This window comes from Drosophila melanogaster, chromosome 3R (assembly GCF_000001215.4).
Source record: "Drosophila melanogaster chromosome 3R".
In the NCBI taxonomy this organism is placed as follows: domain Eukaryota; kingdom Metazoa; phylum Arthropoda; class Insecta; order Diptera; family Drosophilidae; genus Drosophila; species Drosophila melanogaster.
Window position 1 is genome coordinate 17,612,305 of NT_033777.3, and position 17,535 is coordinate 17,629,839.

Consider the following 17,535-nt stretch of genomic DNA (forward strand, 5'->3'; position numbering starts at 1 on the left):
GACGTGTCAGCTTCGTATGTATGTGCCCGACTTATTTTGCTTATTCTGTTAAATTGACACGCCCTCACTTTCGATTTCAGTTTATTCACCTCCAGTTGACGTAAGCGAACCTTCCAAAGTGAGACCATCCCCCAACACTACTAGTCAGGAAATTATAGTTAGATGCGATGACAGCGTAGATAATATCTAACAACGTGCTTATAAATATTCTTTAGTTAAGTTAGCAAGTACATAAGGATTTCGAAAGTGTTCTATAAATTTCAAATAAGATCTTAAAAATGTAGACAAGCCCTGCAACAAAACATCTATTCTTAAATTTAATTAAATTATTTAAATGTTAATATAACTATTACATTCAGTAATTTGTCACCTAAGAAATTTAGCCTGTTGCGCTTGATTGAGGTTAATCAACCGCAGTAAGTATTTACCATATGCTAAGTTGTCTATGTGGCTCTGTACTAATGATTATGGTCTCGCATTTGTTCTATAATTATGATAAAACTCATTACTGTAATTGCTGCGAACTCTACTTCCGTTTTTCGGCGACTATAAGAATGGCAAATTTTAATCAGTTGCCATTGAGTTGTTTGCCAGCCATGAAGGTGGGAGTACAATAAAGTTTAAGGTGCTCGGACTAAATCGTTAATTTGGAATCTTTTGAAATATTCGCAGTACCTTTCATTGTCTTTCCTATTGTGCTGCCTGGTGGCCGGAGTGTTGAGTGCCCCCCAGTTTGGATATGGATTCGCACCATATGGAGGATACGGAGGATACGGAGGATATGGAGGAAGCTATGCCTCCGCCTCTGCCAGCAGCAGTGCGGGAGGATATCAAGGATTCGGATACCCAGGATACGGGGGATATGGAGGATACGGAGGATTTGGTGGAGGATACGGTGGAGGCTATGGGCAGCAATACAACCAGTTTAGCAACTACAACAACTACGGATCTTCTGGCTACTACGGCGGTTACCCATTCGGCAGATGAGTTGGGAAAAAACTACTCGTAGCTGCTGGAAATTTCTGTCCCTGTTTTGTTTGATTTCTTTATTTGGCTTTTAATGTGATGGAGGTCAATAAATCGAAAATACCCAAAGTGATTCACCCAAGTGTGCATTAATTTTTCTATTTGCATGTTTGCTATCACATTTAATTTAAATGCTGATCATACATTCGGTAATAGTAGATATATGTGAGATTTGTATCTAGATTCTTTTTAGTTTCTAAGCTAGCAAAATGTATGGCACGTTTTCCATTGACATTCATTGATTTTCAGCTTATTTATTTTTACATTTCTTTTCTCATGCCCAACTTTACTCTTGTTGCTCTCAAAAAACCTGAAATTTTCAGGGTCAAATCGCATGCATAAGGCAAATATAAACCATAGCCTGAAGTTCACATCGGCGACAACAACAAAAGCCCAGACAAACAAGACCTCTTCAACGGCTGATTGCATAAGGGCGCTTCGAATCGCTCAGAAACAGAAAAAAAGCATCTGCGAGATAAAAACACGTCGACTGACGCGCAGCCGCTTCAATTGATCACGCGTCGTTGTCCAAGTCCAAGCCAAGATACAAGCTTCGTCATCGGCCCACACAGTTGAACTTGAAGTTTTTACCACAAGATATAATAGTTTTAAAACATTAAAAGACCTGTGTTGTTTCGATTAAAGTTTCGTTTAGGCCACTTGAAAAGACAAAATGCAAATAATTGTAAGTGATGGATTGTGATGGATTTGATTTGCTAAGAAGTGATTATAAATAATAAAAAGGCAAAACCAAATTTATAAATACTTGATCTTGTTTAAATTTTATTTAAGAGTAATACGGCAAAAAGTGTTTATAATTTATTTCCATAGCTGAAAAATCGAAATAAAAATTGAAATAAAAGTTCGTAAAAATCTACGAATATTTTATTGAGGAATGCAAGGAGTAATGCGAATCATTTAAGTCGTTCGCAATTATATAGCATAATTTATTAAAATTCGTGTTAAGTACTAGTGCAATATATTTTAAAATCGGATTCTATTATTCTTTTCATTATTCGAATTGCAGCCTACACCTTTATTACTTTTCCTCGGAATTTGTTTCCTTATTAACCTGGATGAAACGTCTGCTGGAAAAGTTAAGTTACTAGCCTTTAAGGGACCCCATGCCGGATTTGTGGGTCTCAAGGTTCGCACTCCCAAGTTGCTGGGCCTAAAAAGCGGATTGGTGGGTGGAGCAGCTGGATTTGGACTTGGTGCGGCGGTTGGCGCTAAGTTGGGCGCTGGATTAGCTGGATTAACAAGCCATGCTGGTGGTCTTGGAGGTGGTATTGGAGGAGGTTATGGAGGAGGATACGGCGGAGGATACGGCGGAGGATTCGGCGGAGGATACGGCGGAGGATACGGTGGAGGATATGGCGGAGGATACGGAAGGAGCAGCGGCTACGAACACCATGAGTACCACGAAAGCCACCACAGTGAAGGATCCAGTTATGGTGGTGGGGGCAGCCAGTGGTAAAAATAGGGGTAGACTAATGTTATTAGTGATTATTCATGTCCTAGCCATCAGAATCAAACATTAATGTTATTTAGATGTAATTCATTTGTTCATTTACGCCAGTAATAAAAATGTAGTTATAAACCGTTCGCAACTGTGTTTACTTCTACCTAACTACTCTTATCAATCAGCTCAATAAAATAAAATTTGAAATGAGTTCAATGTAGCAAACTACATGTATTTCTTCCACGAGCAAATAGTTAATTAGAGTTATTCACGTACAATAACACGATCCTCACAATTAAACGGGCTATGGGACTAAAGGATGACATGACTAAGGACAAACAAGGACATAGAAACATCTTGCGACAGTAGCTGATATGATGTCGACGCTCCCCACCCTTAAGTGGACCATTTAACATAAGTGGTGATCCCAACAAGTATGTTACACTTTTTAGCACGTAGATTTGTTTTTCTCACGCTTATATGCTTACTCACATTAATACATCCCACGATGCAGTTTGCCTGTGAAAAAAGAGAAGAAGAAGCCACTGTGCTTAAAAAGCAGTCCACATGGCGGATATGTAAGAAATGTAAAATAATGTAAGATTCAAATAGAAATGAAATATTTAAACGACGGCAACAATCGATGAAGCTGGCTGGGATCTGGCTGATACTAAGCACCACACAATCCCCTCTAGGGGTTGGCACTAATAGTTAAAATACAAGCATCAAGCAAAGATATTGCAATAACAAGATGAGTTGCTAAACATAATTTCATATATTTTCTGATTTTTAACATATTAATCTTTTCATCAGAGCTTAAGTGGGCTGCTGAAAAAAACATTTTTTGTGCTCTGTGGGATTTGAATCTACAACCTCTGGTTCGATTAATAAAGCTACACTTTAGCCAGCTGACCCACAACAAGGGGAGTCCATATCGCGCAAAGTTACCCACTTGAACCCGGTTTCATCCGGCTAGTATACAGACTATGAATCACAAAATGGCTATATTTCTCAAGTGCTTGTTCTGCAGTTGGACGCTTAAATATACCTTTTGTTAAAGTACCCCCCCGCGGTACCATACCCGGCTAAGGCAAAACTGCTAACCGAGGTGCAGCGAGGCAAAAATCTCGAGTTGTTCTTTTCTGGCCTGTGGCCGCCGGCAGACCTTTAGATTTTCATGTTAACTATATATACAGTACAAAGAAATATTGAATGCAATTTGTTTGTTGAGCGGGAGGCATCGACTGTGGCCGGAGCTAGAGTTTGGATTTTTATGAAAACTATTAATATAGTAAAACGAAGATTGAACACAATTTATTTAACGAGAGGCCTCGAGCTGTGGCCGGAGCAAAATTTGGATTTTAATACAAACTATATATAGTACAAAAAATATTGAGCAGAGAATTCGAGCTTGTCGCCGGAGCAATAGACCCCTGGAATTTTAATACAAACTATATATATAGTACACAGAAAGATTCAAAGCAATTTATTGAGCCGCAACAGTCCCTTGGAAATTTTATACAAACTATATATATAGTACAAAGATACAATGAGGGCTATGAGGGCTAAGTCATCTGCTCTGCGATTCAGGCGCAAAAGCTTGGTATCAAACAAACGACTTAAGCGATGTTCTAGACGATTAGAACTTGTAGAACCCATGGATGTCGATGAGGATTACCAATCGACATCGATTGAGCCCATGGATATTGACTTTGAATATGATTCACAACCGCAAAATACTCAAAATCAGTTGAATCCACAGTCTCGTCATAATGTCGAAATTGCTGTGTCCATTGCGATTGTGCTGCATTATTAATAATATCGCCGTCGTTTCAAATGATACATTTATTTAGCTTCGCACTTGTAATTTGACGGCTTTTTATATATTTTTTTTCATTTAGAAGCTTACAATTTTACACAATATATTGCATCACTTTTGCGTAGCGACATCTACGTCGTGTAAAATGTATGATGTATATTGAATGTAAGTGTCAAATGAGGCACCACCTAGCGGTGCGTATCAAAGTTATTATTTCATTTTTCTTGTGCTTTTCCTTTTTTTGAGATTTTATTAAAATTGGGAATTAAAATTTTATGGCTAACTATTGGAATTTTTTCATAAAATCTTTATTTTACAGACTACAACATAGAAAGCCCAAGCAGAATCATTTATTTATTAGTCATTTTATCGGTCAGATGTTTTTTTTCATGCCTCTTAATATTCTACTTAGATGAGGCACCATCCACCATGAAAAATAAGCCCTTAAAAAAACAAATAAAAAAATACAGTTGAATTTCTTTCAGAGATGTAAGCAATTCAGTTGTAAATTATGTAAATACTTTTGTAATTTTTGATCTTATATTTTATGTAAGGAAGAGAAAAATGAAGGCGAAGAAGTAATCCAGACTTTCCCACTATTTGTCACTTTTTGCTACGTACGCGAAGTGTCAAAACACACAGCTAACAGCGACCTAGTCTCTAAGCCCTATGCCTCTAACCAAAGGCATTAGACATTATTATAATGACATTTTACATTTTTACGCCATCTAACGAAAATTTTTGGAGACTGCCAACCATAAAGAAAATGAGTTCACCAATTATAACATAGATGGTGCCACGGATAATTTAATTTTGGATCATTGAAGGTTAATTTTGGTAATAGTGAAGCCATAGGACAACTAAAAAACAAGTCATAACTGCAAGTGTATTATAACTTCGGCTCTCCAAATCTAGTTTCCTTCTTCTTCAAAATAATAAAATAAATCTAAGTAGCAACTTTGGAAAGATCAGAAGAATAAGTTAAACGGCCATTGAAAAATGTGTTTCTCCAATTGTTCTAAAAAATGTAATAAAATTTTAAAATAAGCAAATAGTTCCACAGGAAACTAGAGTCATGCGGGATAGTCCTTTTTGTGTTGTGTGAACACAATACGCTATAGTGTTATTTTAAACTAAATGATTCATGACGTTTTCGTAGTGTAGTGGTTATCACGTGTGCTTCACACGCACAAGGTCCCCGGTTCGAACCCGGGCGAAAACAAATCGACTTTTTTTAAATTTCTTTTTACATTTTTTACAAAACGGTAACACAAATAAAATATTTGAATATCCTTAAGGATAATTTGAAAAAATAAAACGATGCTATAGAAACGTACCAATATTTTAATAAGCCAATGGGGTTGAAATCCATACATATTGTTTACGGGTTAAACCATTTACTTTCTATAGTTTAAATATTTTCTTTAATTTTCAGGAAAATTTGCAAAGAAAAAATTTGAACGTGCAGTTGACCGTTGAACAACAAAATAACACAGCTGGGCTCAACCGGGATTTGAACCCGGGACCTCTCGCACCCAAAGCGAGAATCATACCCCTAGACCATTGAGCCTCATAACGAGTAGGCAGCTGTTCGCCAGTTTCCAACTAGGCAAAGCAAGGCATTTTCTTGAGTAAGCCTCTAAAGACAAACAAAAATCATTGCTTTGATGTAACAATCTAAAATATATATTTAGTAAACATAGAACAATACTCTCAGCGCCGCCTAAAGGTGCCACCACCCAATCCGCCATAGCCACCGCCAAATGAACTGGCAGAGCTAAAAGAGGAGGCAGAGGCAAAGTTCTGGTAGCCTCCGAAACCGCCGCCATAACCTCCGCCAAATCCACCTAGACCTAGACCACCCTTCCATCCGTGTTTGATGGGAATAACTACTGGTTGGGGGACTGGGACTGGAATTGGTTGAGGAATAGCCACGGGAACTGGAACAGGTTGGGCCACTGGGATCGGTTGGGCAACTGGATATGGGACAAAGTTGTTGTAGACAGGGGCGTAGCCTCCTCCAAGCTTTCCACCAAAACCATGTGAGTGTGCAAGCGCCAAACAAAGCAGCAGGGACAGACCCAAAATCGTTATCTGCGAATGAAAAATCACGTCATCTGAAGTGCAGATATAAAAGTCACACACTCACCTTGTTTTGCCTCATGTTCTCTATTGGATCTAAGCGTTGCCAAGTTTAGAACGGCCGTATTTATAGCAATGTCCCAGCACTTCCTGAACTTCCTTTTCTTGCATAGTTCAAAGAACTTGCAAAAACTTGATCCATAACCAGTTTATCGAACCTATCAATTTTTATTGTATCAAAACTTAGTCACAGCAACTAACAGCAAAATATAAGAAACCGTGTGAAAAACATTGAAGTCGGTTAAGTTCAGATGGGTTGAAGGTCGCCTTTTGGTCGTGTTCCGGAGTAATGTGGGCGTAGGTTTTTAAGAACATTGCTATAAAAACTGAAACAATCGGTGGCTAAGCAAGTCAGTCACATTTAAGACGAACTAGAAACATGGTCAAGATTAGCTGTTCGGTGAGTAGTGGCTTGTTATACAGAAGATCACATGTTTCCTAATAATTTGGATTCCCTTTTATTAGCTGCTGGTGCTCCTTTCGCTTTGCGCTTGTTCATACGCTCAATATGAGTATCCACAGCAGCGCCCTTCGCCGGGAACTGGAGCTCAGCCTACTGGTGGGCAAGTAGACAATCGTATCCTTGGAAATCTCCTCGGTGGCGGAGGAGGACTCCTTGGAGGCGGCGGTGGCGGTGGAGGACTTTTCGGAAATTTATTGGGCGGCCTTTTGGGTGGCAATCGTCCGCAACCGCAGCCCTACCCAGTGCCAGTTCCCGCATATGGGGGCGGATTCGGCGGTGGATACCCAATCGGAGGAGGCGGATATGCTGGCGGTCTTCCTGGTGGTTATCCAGGTGGCTTTGGCGGCGGCTTCGGTGGCGGATACGGCAATCCATACGGTGGATATTATGGCTAAGACCACAATTTTGGTACCTCTAAAAGTATTATTTGATTTATAAGTTGTTGACATTGACCATTTAATTAAAATTCATGAAAAAAACAAGTTCGGCATTTTATTATTTTCGGTGACCGCTTGATATAAGGGGATGTAGCTCAGATGGTAGAGCGCTCGCTTAGCATGTGAGAGGTACGGGGATCGATGCCCCGCATCTCCAGGAATAAGTCTTATATTTTCTTTTTCCCAAACAAATGTTTATTTTTCGTTTTTCTTAATTAAAGTGGTTTTGCTTGTTTATTTACAGCAGTGTTTTTGTTTGCGTAGCCTGATAAAGTAAAATGTGCAATTATCAGGCCAACGGACAAGCGGCTCAATGGTCTAGGGGTATGATTCTCGCTTTGGGTGCGAGAGGTCCCGGGTTCAAATCCCGGTTGAGCCCGTTCTAACTTTTTGGAACTTCGTAAAATATTTTTTAAATAAATATATTTAAATTTTTTTAAGCAAAACATAATTTAAAAAAATATAGTTGATAACAAAAATTATTATCAATTGGAGATGCGGGGCATCGATCCCCGTACCTCTCACATGCTAAGCGAGCGCTCTACCATCTGAGCTACATCCCCGTCAGAAACTGTTGTGTCAAAGTACCAAAATAGCCAGCGTAGATGTTCAAAATCACTTCTTTTGGTCAACTCATTTGGTAATTGAAAACATAAGTTGTTTTTTGGTCGTAATTTCTGGTTTCAGCCTTGAATGCTTGAAAGTAGATAAGAATTGAGCGTTGTGGGCTCTTTTAAATTTACTTATGCATTTCATTTCCGTTTCCGGTCAGTGAAAGTTGTCCGAAAGAAAGCACAAACACCTGTCAATTGAGTCTGGAGTCATCCCACTTGCTTTTCCTTATTGTCCTAGAACAAACATAAATAAACTCCAGGACAAATGCATATGAAGACGGAGAGCATTGGACAGGAGTCAGCAAACGCCTCAATATGTGGAAAAGCAGATTCCGGTGGCCAGATCCCTTCACTATCTGCACTTTCACACTTCTGTTTATTCAACTGTCGCATGGTTGTTTGCTTCTGCCACGCCCTTGGGCATGGGCAAGCTCTATTATTATTTTCGCAAGTTATATAAAAATAATAACAGGAGCGGACACGGAGCTGACCAGGCCAATGGATGGCCATCCATTATGCTGCCGGGCATTTATTTGCCAAACAATTGAATCTCTCCCCAGCTCCTTGGGCAGCTTGCAACCACTTCATCAGCCATCCTCGTTTGCAGCTATCTTATGGTTTATGATGGAATCAAAACAAATGCCGGAGCTACGATAGCTCGGCTTTGCTCGTCCGGAACCTCGAGCTCATCCTTCAGCTGGTGAGGATGATGATGATGAGTTTGTTTATGCAGATTGCTTGTGGAGTTTTTCCTTTGGCGTTAATGGATAAATGGACGTGTGAGTGTGTGCGTGGGTAACCCTTTTTGAGGATTTTTCCGGGGAGCTGCGCCACTTTCGAAATCTAGTTGGTAATGTAAACAAAATGATTTTAATTGCACAGATGAACGGTTTTCATTTAAATTTATTGATACCAAGCAATGGAAACACTTAATTTTACGGTCTTTATTAAATTGCGAAATTATTTAAGTACACTTTTTTAATAGCTTAAAAACATTGGTCAGCACTAAAATAATAATCCAATAATTTTGTAGGATATTGGAGTTTTCTTGTCTTAGTTTAAGCAATAGATTGCGGTTTTTAGTGTGCAAAACATTTTCCGGTTTCGAAAACTTAATTTTATCTCTTTTCACTTAACTTTTTTTGACGCACACATTTCAATTAAAATTGTATTGTTTTCTTTTACTTTGCTCTGCTCTGTTTACTTGGGCGAGCGCTTCCTCCGGCTACTTGTTTTCCCATTCATCCCAGGGTATTGGAAGGGTATTGGAAACGGTCCTGGCCGTTGTCCAGGTCCTGCTCCTGGTCCAGAATACCCACCTGCGCTGGCCTGTACCGTTCCAACGGATGTGGGCGGTGGCATACCAGGTGGTGGTGGAGGGAAAGGCGGAGCTGGTCGTATCGGCGAAGCTCCGCTCAGATACCCATAGCCCATGGGACTTCCAGACGTCGCGGAATTTTGATCACTTTGATAGATATACACATTGCTGTTCCCCTGAGCCTGCTGCTGATTCAGAGGCATGGTGTAAAATCCTGCAGGTGTAGCGTAGTAACCTGGTTGAGGACCAATAGCCGCCAGGCTGCAGCCATATACAGGACAATTGTAATAACCAGATATGGGATAGGCGGGGCCGGCGAATATGGGATCCGGATTGTGAGAGGCCATCCAGCGGTTACGCCAACGACGAAACAAAGTACCCAGAAAGAAAAACGATCGTCCATCGATTGGTTCTGGTCCTGTATGATCTGGTTCCTCATCCACATCCAAGTCGGTTTTCTGAGATCCATTGCTGTTGACCAGGATCAGCAAAAATAAAATCTGGAGCACTGCCATTTTCCCAACTGCATCTGCTGAAATCTGTAGGCGGACTACTTTGCGTCCGATCTCAACTCCAACTCAGTGAGTCCCACGAAGACAGGCTGCCTAATGGGCCTTGTAATGAACATTCAAGTGCTGTAACTTTGGCAAAGCAAACAAAGCGTGAAATTTTATTAATACAAAAACATTCAAGGCTGCCCCAGTTACCGACCGAAATCTGTACAAGTATTAAAATGCATATCCGAAAATGTATATCTTAAGTTAAGTTAAGTATTTGAATAAAAATTATATAAAACGATTTCCTTTTTTAGGCATTCATTTTATTTATTTTCATTTCATTTATATGAAAACCCAAAATTAAATTAAAACTAAAGCAAAGATTGCCAAATTTATCTAATTAAAACGCTAAACCACTATTTCTTTATACATACAGTCCAAAATAGTTAGCGGCGCTCACATCGGGGATGTAGCTCAGATGGTAGAGCGCTCGCTTAGCATGTGAGAGGTACGGGGATCGATGCCCCGCATCTCCAGAAGGTTTATTTTTATTTTATATTTCCGGAATTTACATATTGGTTTAAAAAAATTTAAAAATAGGTATAAAAAAAAGTTGCAGTGATTTCCCAAGTATGCATCCCTAAAAATGTTCTCCTTTCCCACGTAAATACTCGCGAGCCGCACGTACGAGCAATCTTTCATTATTAAATGTACAGAAAAACTCGAAGTTTTTGACTTTTGCTGCTTGATTTTATTTTGCCGCATTACATACTTTTGTGAGGGCAACAAAAACCGTTTTGAGTTATGAGTTCTGCGTGCCAGGTGTACTAACATTTTAAGCAGTTGAAGATAATGCGACGCCTAAACACCCTGTAAGGCTGTGCTGCTCAAGAACTCTATACTCATTGAATCAGGAAAAACACCAACTTCTGAGCCATGCCCGCATACCCAACTTTTAGCGGGAGGCCTGCGAATAAAGTGTGCAAAAAACAGGTGACAACAATCAGTACGAGGTAAAAAAGGAGGTGGCGCACGTCCGTGTCTGGAAAAACAAAAACAAGAACCACCAAGGGCTGTGAAAATTCACGCGCCCGTGAAAATTTCGCACGTTTTTACGGACCATGAACTTCATACACCCCGACCAGATATTCTTTCAAAATATGAGTTATGGCTGCATAGATTAGCTGGCAACTATTTGATTTCTCCAACACGAAATTCATTTAATTAAAAAAATACGCAAAGTCAACAGAAAAACTAACTAAACTTTCCACAAACTTTGTTGCCATCAAAACAATAAAAACCACAATCCTCGGCCGGGCTTTGCCTTTGTTATCGAAGCTCGAAACGGACAATGGAGTGTCCTTTTTTACGACAATGCCAAATCCGGCGGAACCACATAAATTATGTTAATGCCTCAGCTATGTACACGCCCACTGTGTGCGACTTTGGCCGAACTGACCGTCCAGGATAATCAGAAAAATACACAGCACACATCGTCCTGGACGAGGGACATTTGCTTAGTGGTTTTGTGAGATAGTTTCTGGGCTGTCCTGTACATTGAGAAAATTGCTGACAATTGCTAAAAATCTCGGGTGACGATGAGGCTTGGATCAGCTTTTTTTTGGGGTGGGCGTTAGAGCATTGCGAATGATATATGTATGCTTGAACACATGTTGTTGGGGCCCAGAAACTGAGCTTATATCGTCTGGGCAAATATTAGGGGGATATTTTAGTGGAGATGGCCAAACTTTGAGATCATCAAAAGGGAATCGTTCAACTAACTTTTGTATCCGATAAGTGAAGTCCCGCAGCAGACGACCAGATATTAATTCTCGGGGGGAAATTAGAAGAGGACATTGCTGTATCCGATTTACAAGCAAAAAGGACTCTGCAAATTAAATTTATAAATATAATATACCATTGTTCGGCTTGTCAGAAGTTTGTTTTTCCCTCCATTGTTACATAATTATATGGCCCGGAGTTATCGGTGGGCTTGAGTGCGTTTGTGTATAAAAAAGCAAGATAAGCCAGAACCGAGTGCATGTAAATAAATTGAAACAAATAAGCTGACTGTCGGCTAATTGCAGGGAGACCCCTTTATCCAGAAAAGCGAATGAAATTGAAAAGCCGTTCGTTCCATTTGCAAGGCAAATATACGAGGCCCCGGATCTCCGGTCGTTTTTTTTCCACCTTGCGGTGGACAACATCGCAACATGCTGTCGAACATTTCCGCCGGACGGTTTCCGTTATGCAACGCCACTGCAAGGACAACAACAGGTGGATGTCGAGAAGGATGTGCGAGGTGGTGGTGATTCTGAGTCCGTAGCCACTGTTTACGCCGACCAAACTTTTTGTCAGCTGTCATTGGGGCAGACGTGCAAAAGAAAAACGAGAGTTTTCCCTTTATTCTGATTCCAAAAGACTGACAGCTGAATACCCCGTAGGAAAAAAAACACGCACAACACAATTCGCGTTTGAGAGAAGGCCCCGGCGAGATTCGAACTCACGATCTCCTGTTTACTAGACAGGCGCTTTAACCAACTAAGCCACGGCGCCACTTATGTTGAACCTGAAAATTTGGAAACTTCTGTGGTGGGTGGTTGGAGGTATCAATGATCATTAAAAATAACTCAAGGTCAAGTATTGATTTTGATAGATGATACTATGAAGATAAAATTAAAAAGATATGAAAAACTAAAAAATACTGACACAATCTTTTGTGTAGGCCCCGGCGAGATTCGAACTCACGATCTCCTGTTTACTAGACAGGCGCTTTAACCAACTAAGCCACGGCGCCATGCGTTATATGCCTGACCAAATTTTCATAATTGCCTTGCCCAATTCAAATTAAAGTGTCAATAGCTGAAATGACATGCTCTTCAAATAGAAGATCTTAAAAAGTAATTCAACGAGGTCCACGTATAAAAATGTATGTAAAGTACTAGCGTTCTTTGAATGGGAAGAACCATACAAAATATTTTCTTTATTTACAATACGTATACCAGCATTTGGGAGTCCCACTGAGATTATTCACAATATCTAAAGGGGAAAAACAAATGCATATGGCTGTGTATTTAAGGATGATTAACAGACAAGAGAAAATTAAAGGGGGAAATCACCGAAGTTGCGTACTTTTGCGACAAAAGACATGAGAGTATAAAAGCGACCGTCGGAAATATGCAGTCACTCAAACTAAGAGATAGAGTGCAAGCAGAAAGACGAAATCAAAGAATTATATAAGATGGAATGTCAGGCTTCAGGAAACCCAAAGAGCGGAGCGGCAACCGCCCAATGCGGAGTAAGGGTCGGTGATGATCTTGCCAATGCTCGAGCCGGAGTATTCGCCTCCACTCCAGGCGCTGGGGGTCCGGTCACCAAGGGAGTTTATGGAGCGGTCAACGCGTAAGTCCAGTAAAAGTTCTTAAAAATGCTAAAATAAATATTATAATTTTGTAAACTTTCTTCTCTTCATCCCACAGCAATGGTCATGCACTCTCACTGCAGCATGGCCACATCGAGGGCGTGGGCAGCACTACCACTGCCGCAGCCCAAGCCAATCTCTTCCAGAGCAATAACGCCGCTCTGAATGCCACTGCATTTCACAGTCATAGCCGATCGCACGATCAGTTTGGCGGAGGACTCAATTTGCAAACTGGAACGGGTCACCAGGCGGCAGTGGGGGTCACTAGGGTTCCTCAGTTCGGCATGACCGCCGTCCAGGCTTCTGGCACAGCAAATCTGTATACCTCTCCAAGTGGCAATCTCAACCTCAACGCCACCGGAAGTGCCAATCATCACCTCAGGGGACCGATGCGCGGCAAGTCCGATTTCGGCACCGGAGTTAACTTGCGATATAATTTTTAAATCCTTTATAGTTTTATTGAAACTATTCATAGTCACATTTAGTACTTGCACGTAGCCAAGAAAAGAAACAAGTGCCGTATTTATATGCATTATATCGAAGATTAAATAAACCATGCTATTAAAAGCGCTTTCTACTTGGTAACACGCAATATCATTGAACTCTTTAAACTCCTGTCAAAGTGCACATCGATTTCCCATATTTCATCGAGTGAAATTCTACACAATAACCGAGCCACTTGGGGAAATCCTTTGGGGTTCGAAAACCCATCTACAGACGAACGTAGACCATGAGAAACAAATTTTTGACTAGTCAGCTTTTTGGCATATTTCTTTTTTTTTTTGCACCAATGTGTGCAAGCACCGCAACCGTTAAGTGCCATAAAAATAATTCAAAATAAATTGCTTTACATAAAAATTTGGTTTCGGCAGAGCAGCGCGCCCAACTGTTTTATAAGGTGTATAATTTGGCCATAATAATGCGCATCATGGCAGCATCCATCGCGGGGTTGGTTATTAATTCTCGGTCGACGCGTCGTCGAGCCCGAGACATAAATAACGCGTTTTATGCGTGAATATACTTTGCATTTTTCGCAGACACGGCGGAGTCCTAGTTAAGCCGTAAAAATTACACCAGCCAGTCAAGAAGCCCCGCCACGACTTTGACTTCCTCGAAGGACCAAGGCAAGTCATGTCAGCTGGCCTAATCCCCAGGTAGATATCCGCCTTGATTGGCCGCAATGAAAGATGCCAAGTCAATACTTTTGATACTCCCAGGGGTCCTGTGAGGACCGGTGGGCGATGGTGAGTGGGATAAACGCTGACTTGTAATGTCATGTAATTAGGGTAATAATCGGCTTGCCACTTGAGGTTTTATCCCGCAGCCCAAAACGACTTTGTTATGCAAATCTTTCTGTTGGGAAAGCAAAGATATTCGAGGAAAATTGGAAAGCTCAAATTGACCAGACTTTAAGTCATCTTTAAATGTGATGGTTTTTGGGTAACACAATCGTATTCGGAAAGTGCTCTCACCGCAACCTTTTGTTATAGTTGAATATCAATAAAGGACCTTCGCTGGCAACCGTTTCCTGGCAGCCAAGAAGCCGAACTAATAAACAATATTCAATTTTCAACTATATGAGTAACTGGAGTTTGCATATTTTGAGAGTCTAGATTTGTTAACATGGATTTCACGTACTGCGAATTCCCCAGCACCGTTTCCATTGACACCTTCAAGGCCTATTTCAATCTCACCGATGTCAAGTTGCCCAAAGTCGGCGATAAATCAGTGGACACAATCCAGATCCCCAGCGAAGACCAGGAGGACCAGACCAATCAAGCGAAAAGTCTGCGACATCTTGTTCTCGATTCCATTGTCGAGAATTGGAGTGGTGAGCATTTAACTATAAACTTGACAAGAAATCGCAAAAATTGGAATTTAGAATTCACTTTAAAATTCCTATCACTTTAAAATTCGTTGCTTAAGATGCATGAATATGTTTGTTTTTAAAAATGATGTTTACATTTTCTAAAAGCTAGATAAAGCTTAGATATTTTTAGTTAGAAAGTAGCCAGACTGACAGTCCTTGCCGAACTGATAAGATCCAGACATTGCTCATCCGCAGAGCTGCCGCTGTACCGGCAGCTGGGCCGTCGCGAGGACCGCAACTACCTCCTTAGCCATCTGGACACGCAGCTGCCGCTGCAGCTGCTCAGCGCCCACATTCGCGAGGACTTCTTCTGGCAGCGCTGCTACGGCCACCGTTGGAGGAGCGCCCCACTTCAGGCGCGGGGCAGGGAGCGGCCCTGGATCAACATCTACATGGAGCGACATGTGCAGGAGTTTATTGAAAACATGCCGACGGGCGACTATGAGCAGGATGGCAACGTTCAGGTCGTCCTGGACATCTGTGCGGCGTACATAAATCAGTTGGAGATAAGTTTCCTTCAACCCGCCCCGCCCACAACCGATGCGAATGGTGAGTCTCGAATGGGAAACACCCTGGGTTTACTTGTTGCAATGGCATTCTTCATACTTCAAGCATTATGCTTGTCCCAACTTTGTCAAAGTTTATTTCGGAATATTTATCAAATTAGCGAGGGTATGAAATATTCGAAATTCCCCACCCATCTACAGATCACATTCCGCTTGATTACCTACTGAGCAATCTGCCGGATTTACGCCAACTGCGACTGAGTTACAGCACCAAGACGGTGGGTTGCAATTACCAAATGGGCTGCAACCAACTGACTGTCAGGGATATTCTACACTTGACCAAGGGACTCAGTCAGTGCCACGAGTTGAGGACGTTCTGGTGAGGACCGGCTGCTCCACAAAAGTGCCTTCTGCAATTCTTTTGAGTTTCAGCCTGCACAACACGAAGTTAATGCCATATCAGTTACGATTCCTGGCTCACAGTTTGGATAAAGGATGTCACCATCTGACCGAAATGTCCTTGCTGCACTGTGCAGTGGGAGATGCGGGAATCCGCTGCTTCTTGGAGACGTGCGGCAAGGAGTCCTTCGGCACTCTCACTGTCCTCGATTTGACTAATAACAAGATCAGTAAGTACATAAATAATTGGCATTTCATATCTTGCCTCATGAAGTATTTATATTCCAGCTGAAGAAGGGGCTTACATTCTTAGTCGCACCCTGAGGCATGTTCCCCTCGAGAAACTGGTGCTTCGCTTGAATCCCATTCAAAGTGACGGAGCTGCGGCCATCTTCAACACACTTCAGGTCATGCCCATCAAGGAGTTGGATCTGGGAACTTGTGGAATTACAGAAACGATTACCAAATTGTTTATGATGCTGATTTGCCAACACACGAGCCTGTTGGAAATAGATCTGTCGAATAATTCCTTGGGAGAGGACTTTGGCAAGCATTTGATGAAGATAATTAGCTGCAACAAGCTTCTTGAGAGGTTGGACCTTCGAAATACAGGTCTATCGTTAGATATGCGTAGGAAATTTCAAGAATTTCTGCTTAAAAATGTGGATCGTAAGAAGCACGAGGCCTTGAAGCAAAAGCAACGGGATAAGTTTAAGGCCATGATGCAGCTATAAATACTATTAGATATTTGTGTTTTACAACTGAACATTATGATAAATAAATATTTAGCAAAAAATAAATTCCAACTGTTTCCGCCCGGGATTGAACCGGGGGCCTTCCGCGTGTTAGGCGGATGTGATAACCACTACACCACGGAAACTCGGATGACGAACGTTTTCCTCATAGACAATTTAAGACAAGTTAGCAAATATATCTGTTATAATAAAAGCACAAAGTAATTATAAAATGTAATTATAGGAAATAATTTAAAAAGTGCACGCTTATATAGTGGTTTGCCTCTATCCCACTCTCCTCCCAATGGTATTGCAACAACTTAAGCAGCAAGCCGTGAAGCTACATACCTACCTCGAAGCTTTCAAGCCAACTTTCATTAACCCTCGACCTTGTTGACTTAAGCCAACAAAAACAATGGTAACCCCATCAAGATTGCCAAGGACCCAACTCTCTGAACCCATCTGTCCTTTTCTAATGGCCTGGGCTAGCAACAGCGACAAAAACAACAACCAACTAAGTGGAAACACTTGAAAATGAGTTGGAAAAAAGGTTAAAAGTTGTTGAGAAAATAAATAAAAAGAAAATTCAGTTTGATGCTATTTTAGTGGGTGTTGTTGTTATTTGGCTTGCTCTTGTTTTTGCGAGCTAGTTTGTTGTTTGTTCGGCTGCTCTTATTGGCACGCAAAGTGTAAAAATTGCTTGTGCTTTTGTTAATGGCATTTTAAGTGCGGTTGGGTTAAGGGTCCAAAGGTGCGAAGAGAGGTTAAGGTTTTATAATAGAATTTGCCATTAATTAGATTATTTTCCAATAGATTTGAGGTCAAAG

General features: G+C 41.0%; 7 protein-coding genes and 9 non-coding genes across 17 annotated transcripts; 9 read left to right on the plus strand and 7 right to left on the minus strand.

Annotated features, from left to right (window-relative positions):
• Positions 1–582: 582 nt before the first annotated feature.
• On the plus strand, positions 583–1,100 carry CG34281 (uncharacterized protein). Its single transcript, NM_001104358.2, has 2 exons — positions 583–602; positions 673–1,100. Exons 1-2 carry the CDS (start codon positions 597–599, stop codon positions 985–987), a joined length of 321 nt encoding a protein of 106 aa, NP_001097828.1. The 5' UTR covers positions 583–596; the 3' UTR covers positions 988–1,100.
• A 304-nt stretch (positions 1,101–1,404) lies between these two features.
• CG14327 (uncharacterized protein) lies at positions 1,405–2,629 on the plus strand. 2 transcript variants are annotated; one of them, NM_001300448.1, is made up of 2 exons: positions 1,405–1,711; positions 2,054–2,629. In NM_001300448.1, exons 1-2 carry the CDS (start codon positions 1,700–1,702, stop codon positions 2,501–2,503), a joined length of 462 nt encoding a protein of 153 aa, NP_001287377.1. In that variant the 5' UTR covers positions 1,405–1,699; the 3' UTR covers positions 2,504–2,629. The 2 variants fall into 2 exon arrangements, with proteins under 2 accessions (NP_001287377.1, NP_650637.1); NM_142380.4 differs by having other exon boundaries at positions 1,532–1,711.
• A 2,827-nt stretch (positions 2,630–5,456) lies between these two features.
• On the plus strand, positions 5,457–5,529 carry tRNA:Val-CAC-1-1 (transfer RNA:Valine-CAC 1-1). The gene has a single exon. It is a non-coding gene; the product is annotated as a tRNA-Cys (tRNA).
• A 276-nt stretch (positions 5,530–5,805) lies between these two features.
• tRNA:Pro-TGG-1-1 (transfer RNA:Proline-TGG 1-1) lies at positions 5,806–5,877 on the minus strand. Its single transcript has one exon. It is a non-coding gene; the product is annotated as a tRNA-Cys (tRNA).
• A 99-nt stretch (positions 5,878–5,976) lies between these two features.
• On the minus strand, positions 5,977–6,495 carry CG14324 (uncharacterized protein). The gene is made up of 2 exons (NM_169766.3): positions 6,457–6,495; positions 5,977–6,401 (listed from the first exon to the last, which is right to left on the minus strand). Exons 1-2 carry the CDS (start codon positions 6,469–6,471, stop codon positions 6,021–6,023), a joined length of 396 nt encoding a protein of 131 aa, NP_732250.1. The 5' UTR covers positions 6,472–6,495; the 3' UTR covers positions 5,977–6,020.
• A 300-nt stretch (positions 6,496–6,795) lies between these two features.
• Positions 6,796–7,384, plus strand: CG14326 (uncharacterized protein). The gene is made up of 2 exons (NM_142382.3): positions 6,796–6,849; positions 6,915–7,384. The coding sequence occupies exons 1-2, from the start codon at positions 6,829–6,831 to the stop codon at positions 7,305–7,307; spliced, it is 414 nt and encodes a 137-aa protein (NP_650639.1). The 5' UTR covers positions 6,796–6,828; the 3' UTR covers positions 7,308–7,384.
• A 49-nt stretch (positions 7,385–7,433) lies between these two features.
• On the plus strand, positions 7,434–7,506 carry tRNA:Ala-AGC-2-2 (transfer RNA:Alanine-AGC 2-2). Its single transcript has one exon. It is a non-coding gene; the product is annotated as a tRNA-Ala (tRNA).
• Positions 7,507–7,656: 150 nt separating this feature from the next.
• tRNA:Pro-TGG-1-2 (transfer RNA:Proline-TGG 1-2) lies at positions 7,657–7,728 on the plus strand. The gene has a single exon. It is a non-coding gene; the product is annotated as a tRNA-Pro (tRNA).
• A 111-nt stretch (positions 7,729–7,839) lies between these two features.
• On the minus strand, positions 7,840–7,912 carry tRNA:Ala-AGC-2-3 (transfer RNA:Alanine-AGC 2-3). The gene has a single exon. It is a non-coding gene; the product is annotated as a tRNA-Ala (tRNA).
• Positions 7,913–8,894: 982 nt separating this feature from the next.
• Positions 8,895–9,808, minus strand: CG14323 (uncharacterized protein). The gene has a single exon (NM_169767.2). The coding sequence runs from the start codon at positions 9,794–9,796 to the stop codon at positions 9,164–9,166; it is 633 nt and encodes a 210-aa protein (NP_732252.1). The 5' UTR covers positions 9,797–9,808; the 3' UTR covers positions 8,895–9,163.
• Positions 9,809–10,241: 433 nt separating this feature from the next.
• On the plus strand, positions 10,242–10,314 carry tRNA:Ala-AGC-2-4 (transfer RNA:Alanine-AGC 2-4). Its single transcript has one exon. It is a non-coding gene; the product is annotated as a tRNA-Ala (tRNA).
• Positions 10,315–12,260: 1,946 nt separating this feature from the next.
• Positions 12,261–12,334, minus strand: tRNA:Thr-AGT-1-5 (transfer RNA:Threonine-AGT 1-5). Its single transcript has one exon. It is a non-coding gene; the product is annotated as a tRNA-Thr (tRNA).
• A 167-nt stretch (positions 12,335–12,501) lies between these two features.
• tRNA:Thr-AGT-1-6 (transfer RNA:Threonine-AGT 1-6) lies at positions 12,502–12,575 on the minus strand. Its single transcript has one exon. It is a non-coding gene; the product is annotated as a tRNA-Thr (tRNA).
• Positions 12,576–12,963: 388 nt separating this feature from the next.
• On the plus strand, positions 12,964–13,782 carry AttD (Attacin-D). The gene is made up of 2 exons (NM_079667.3): positions 12,964–13,180; positions 13,258–13,782. Exons 1-2 carry the CDS (start codon positions 13,020–13,022, stop codon positions 13,640–13,642), a joined length of 546 nt encoding a protein of 181 aa, NP_524391.2. The 5' UTR covers positions 12,964–13,019; the 3' UTR covers positions 13,643–13,782.
• Positions 13,783–14,822: 1,040 nt separating this feature from the next.
• On the plus strand, positions 14,823–16,708 carry CG14325 (uncharacterized protein; the record flags this gene model as incomplete). The annotated part of the gene is made up of 5 exons (NM_142384.2): positions 14,823–15,030; positions 15,265–15,618; positions 15,777–15,954; positions 16,008–16,204; positions 16,263–16,708. 5 exons carry the CDS (start codon positions 14,823–14,825, stop codon positions 16,706–16,708), a joined length of 1,383 nt encoding a protein of 460 aa, NP_650641.2.
• A 73-nt stretch (positions 16,709–16,781) lies between these two features.
• On the minus strand, positions 16,782–16,854 carry tRNA:Val-AAC-1-2 (transfer RNA:Valine-AAC 1-2). The gene has a single exon. It is a non-coding gene; the product is annotated as a tRNA-Phe (tRNA).
• Between the last annotated feature and the right edge of the window lie 681 nt (positions 16,855–17,535).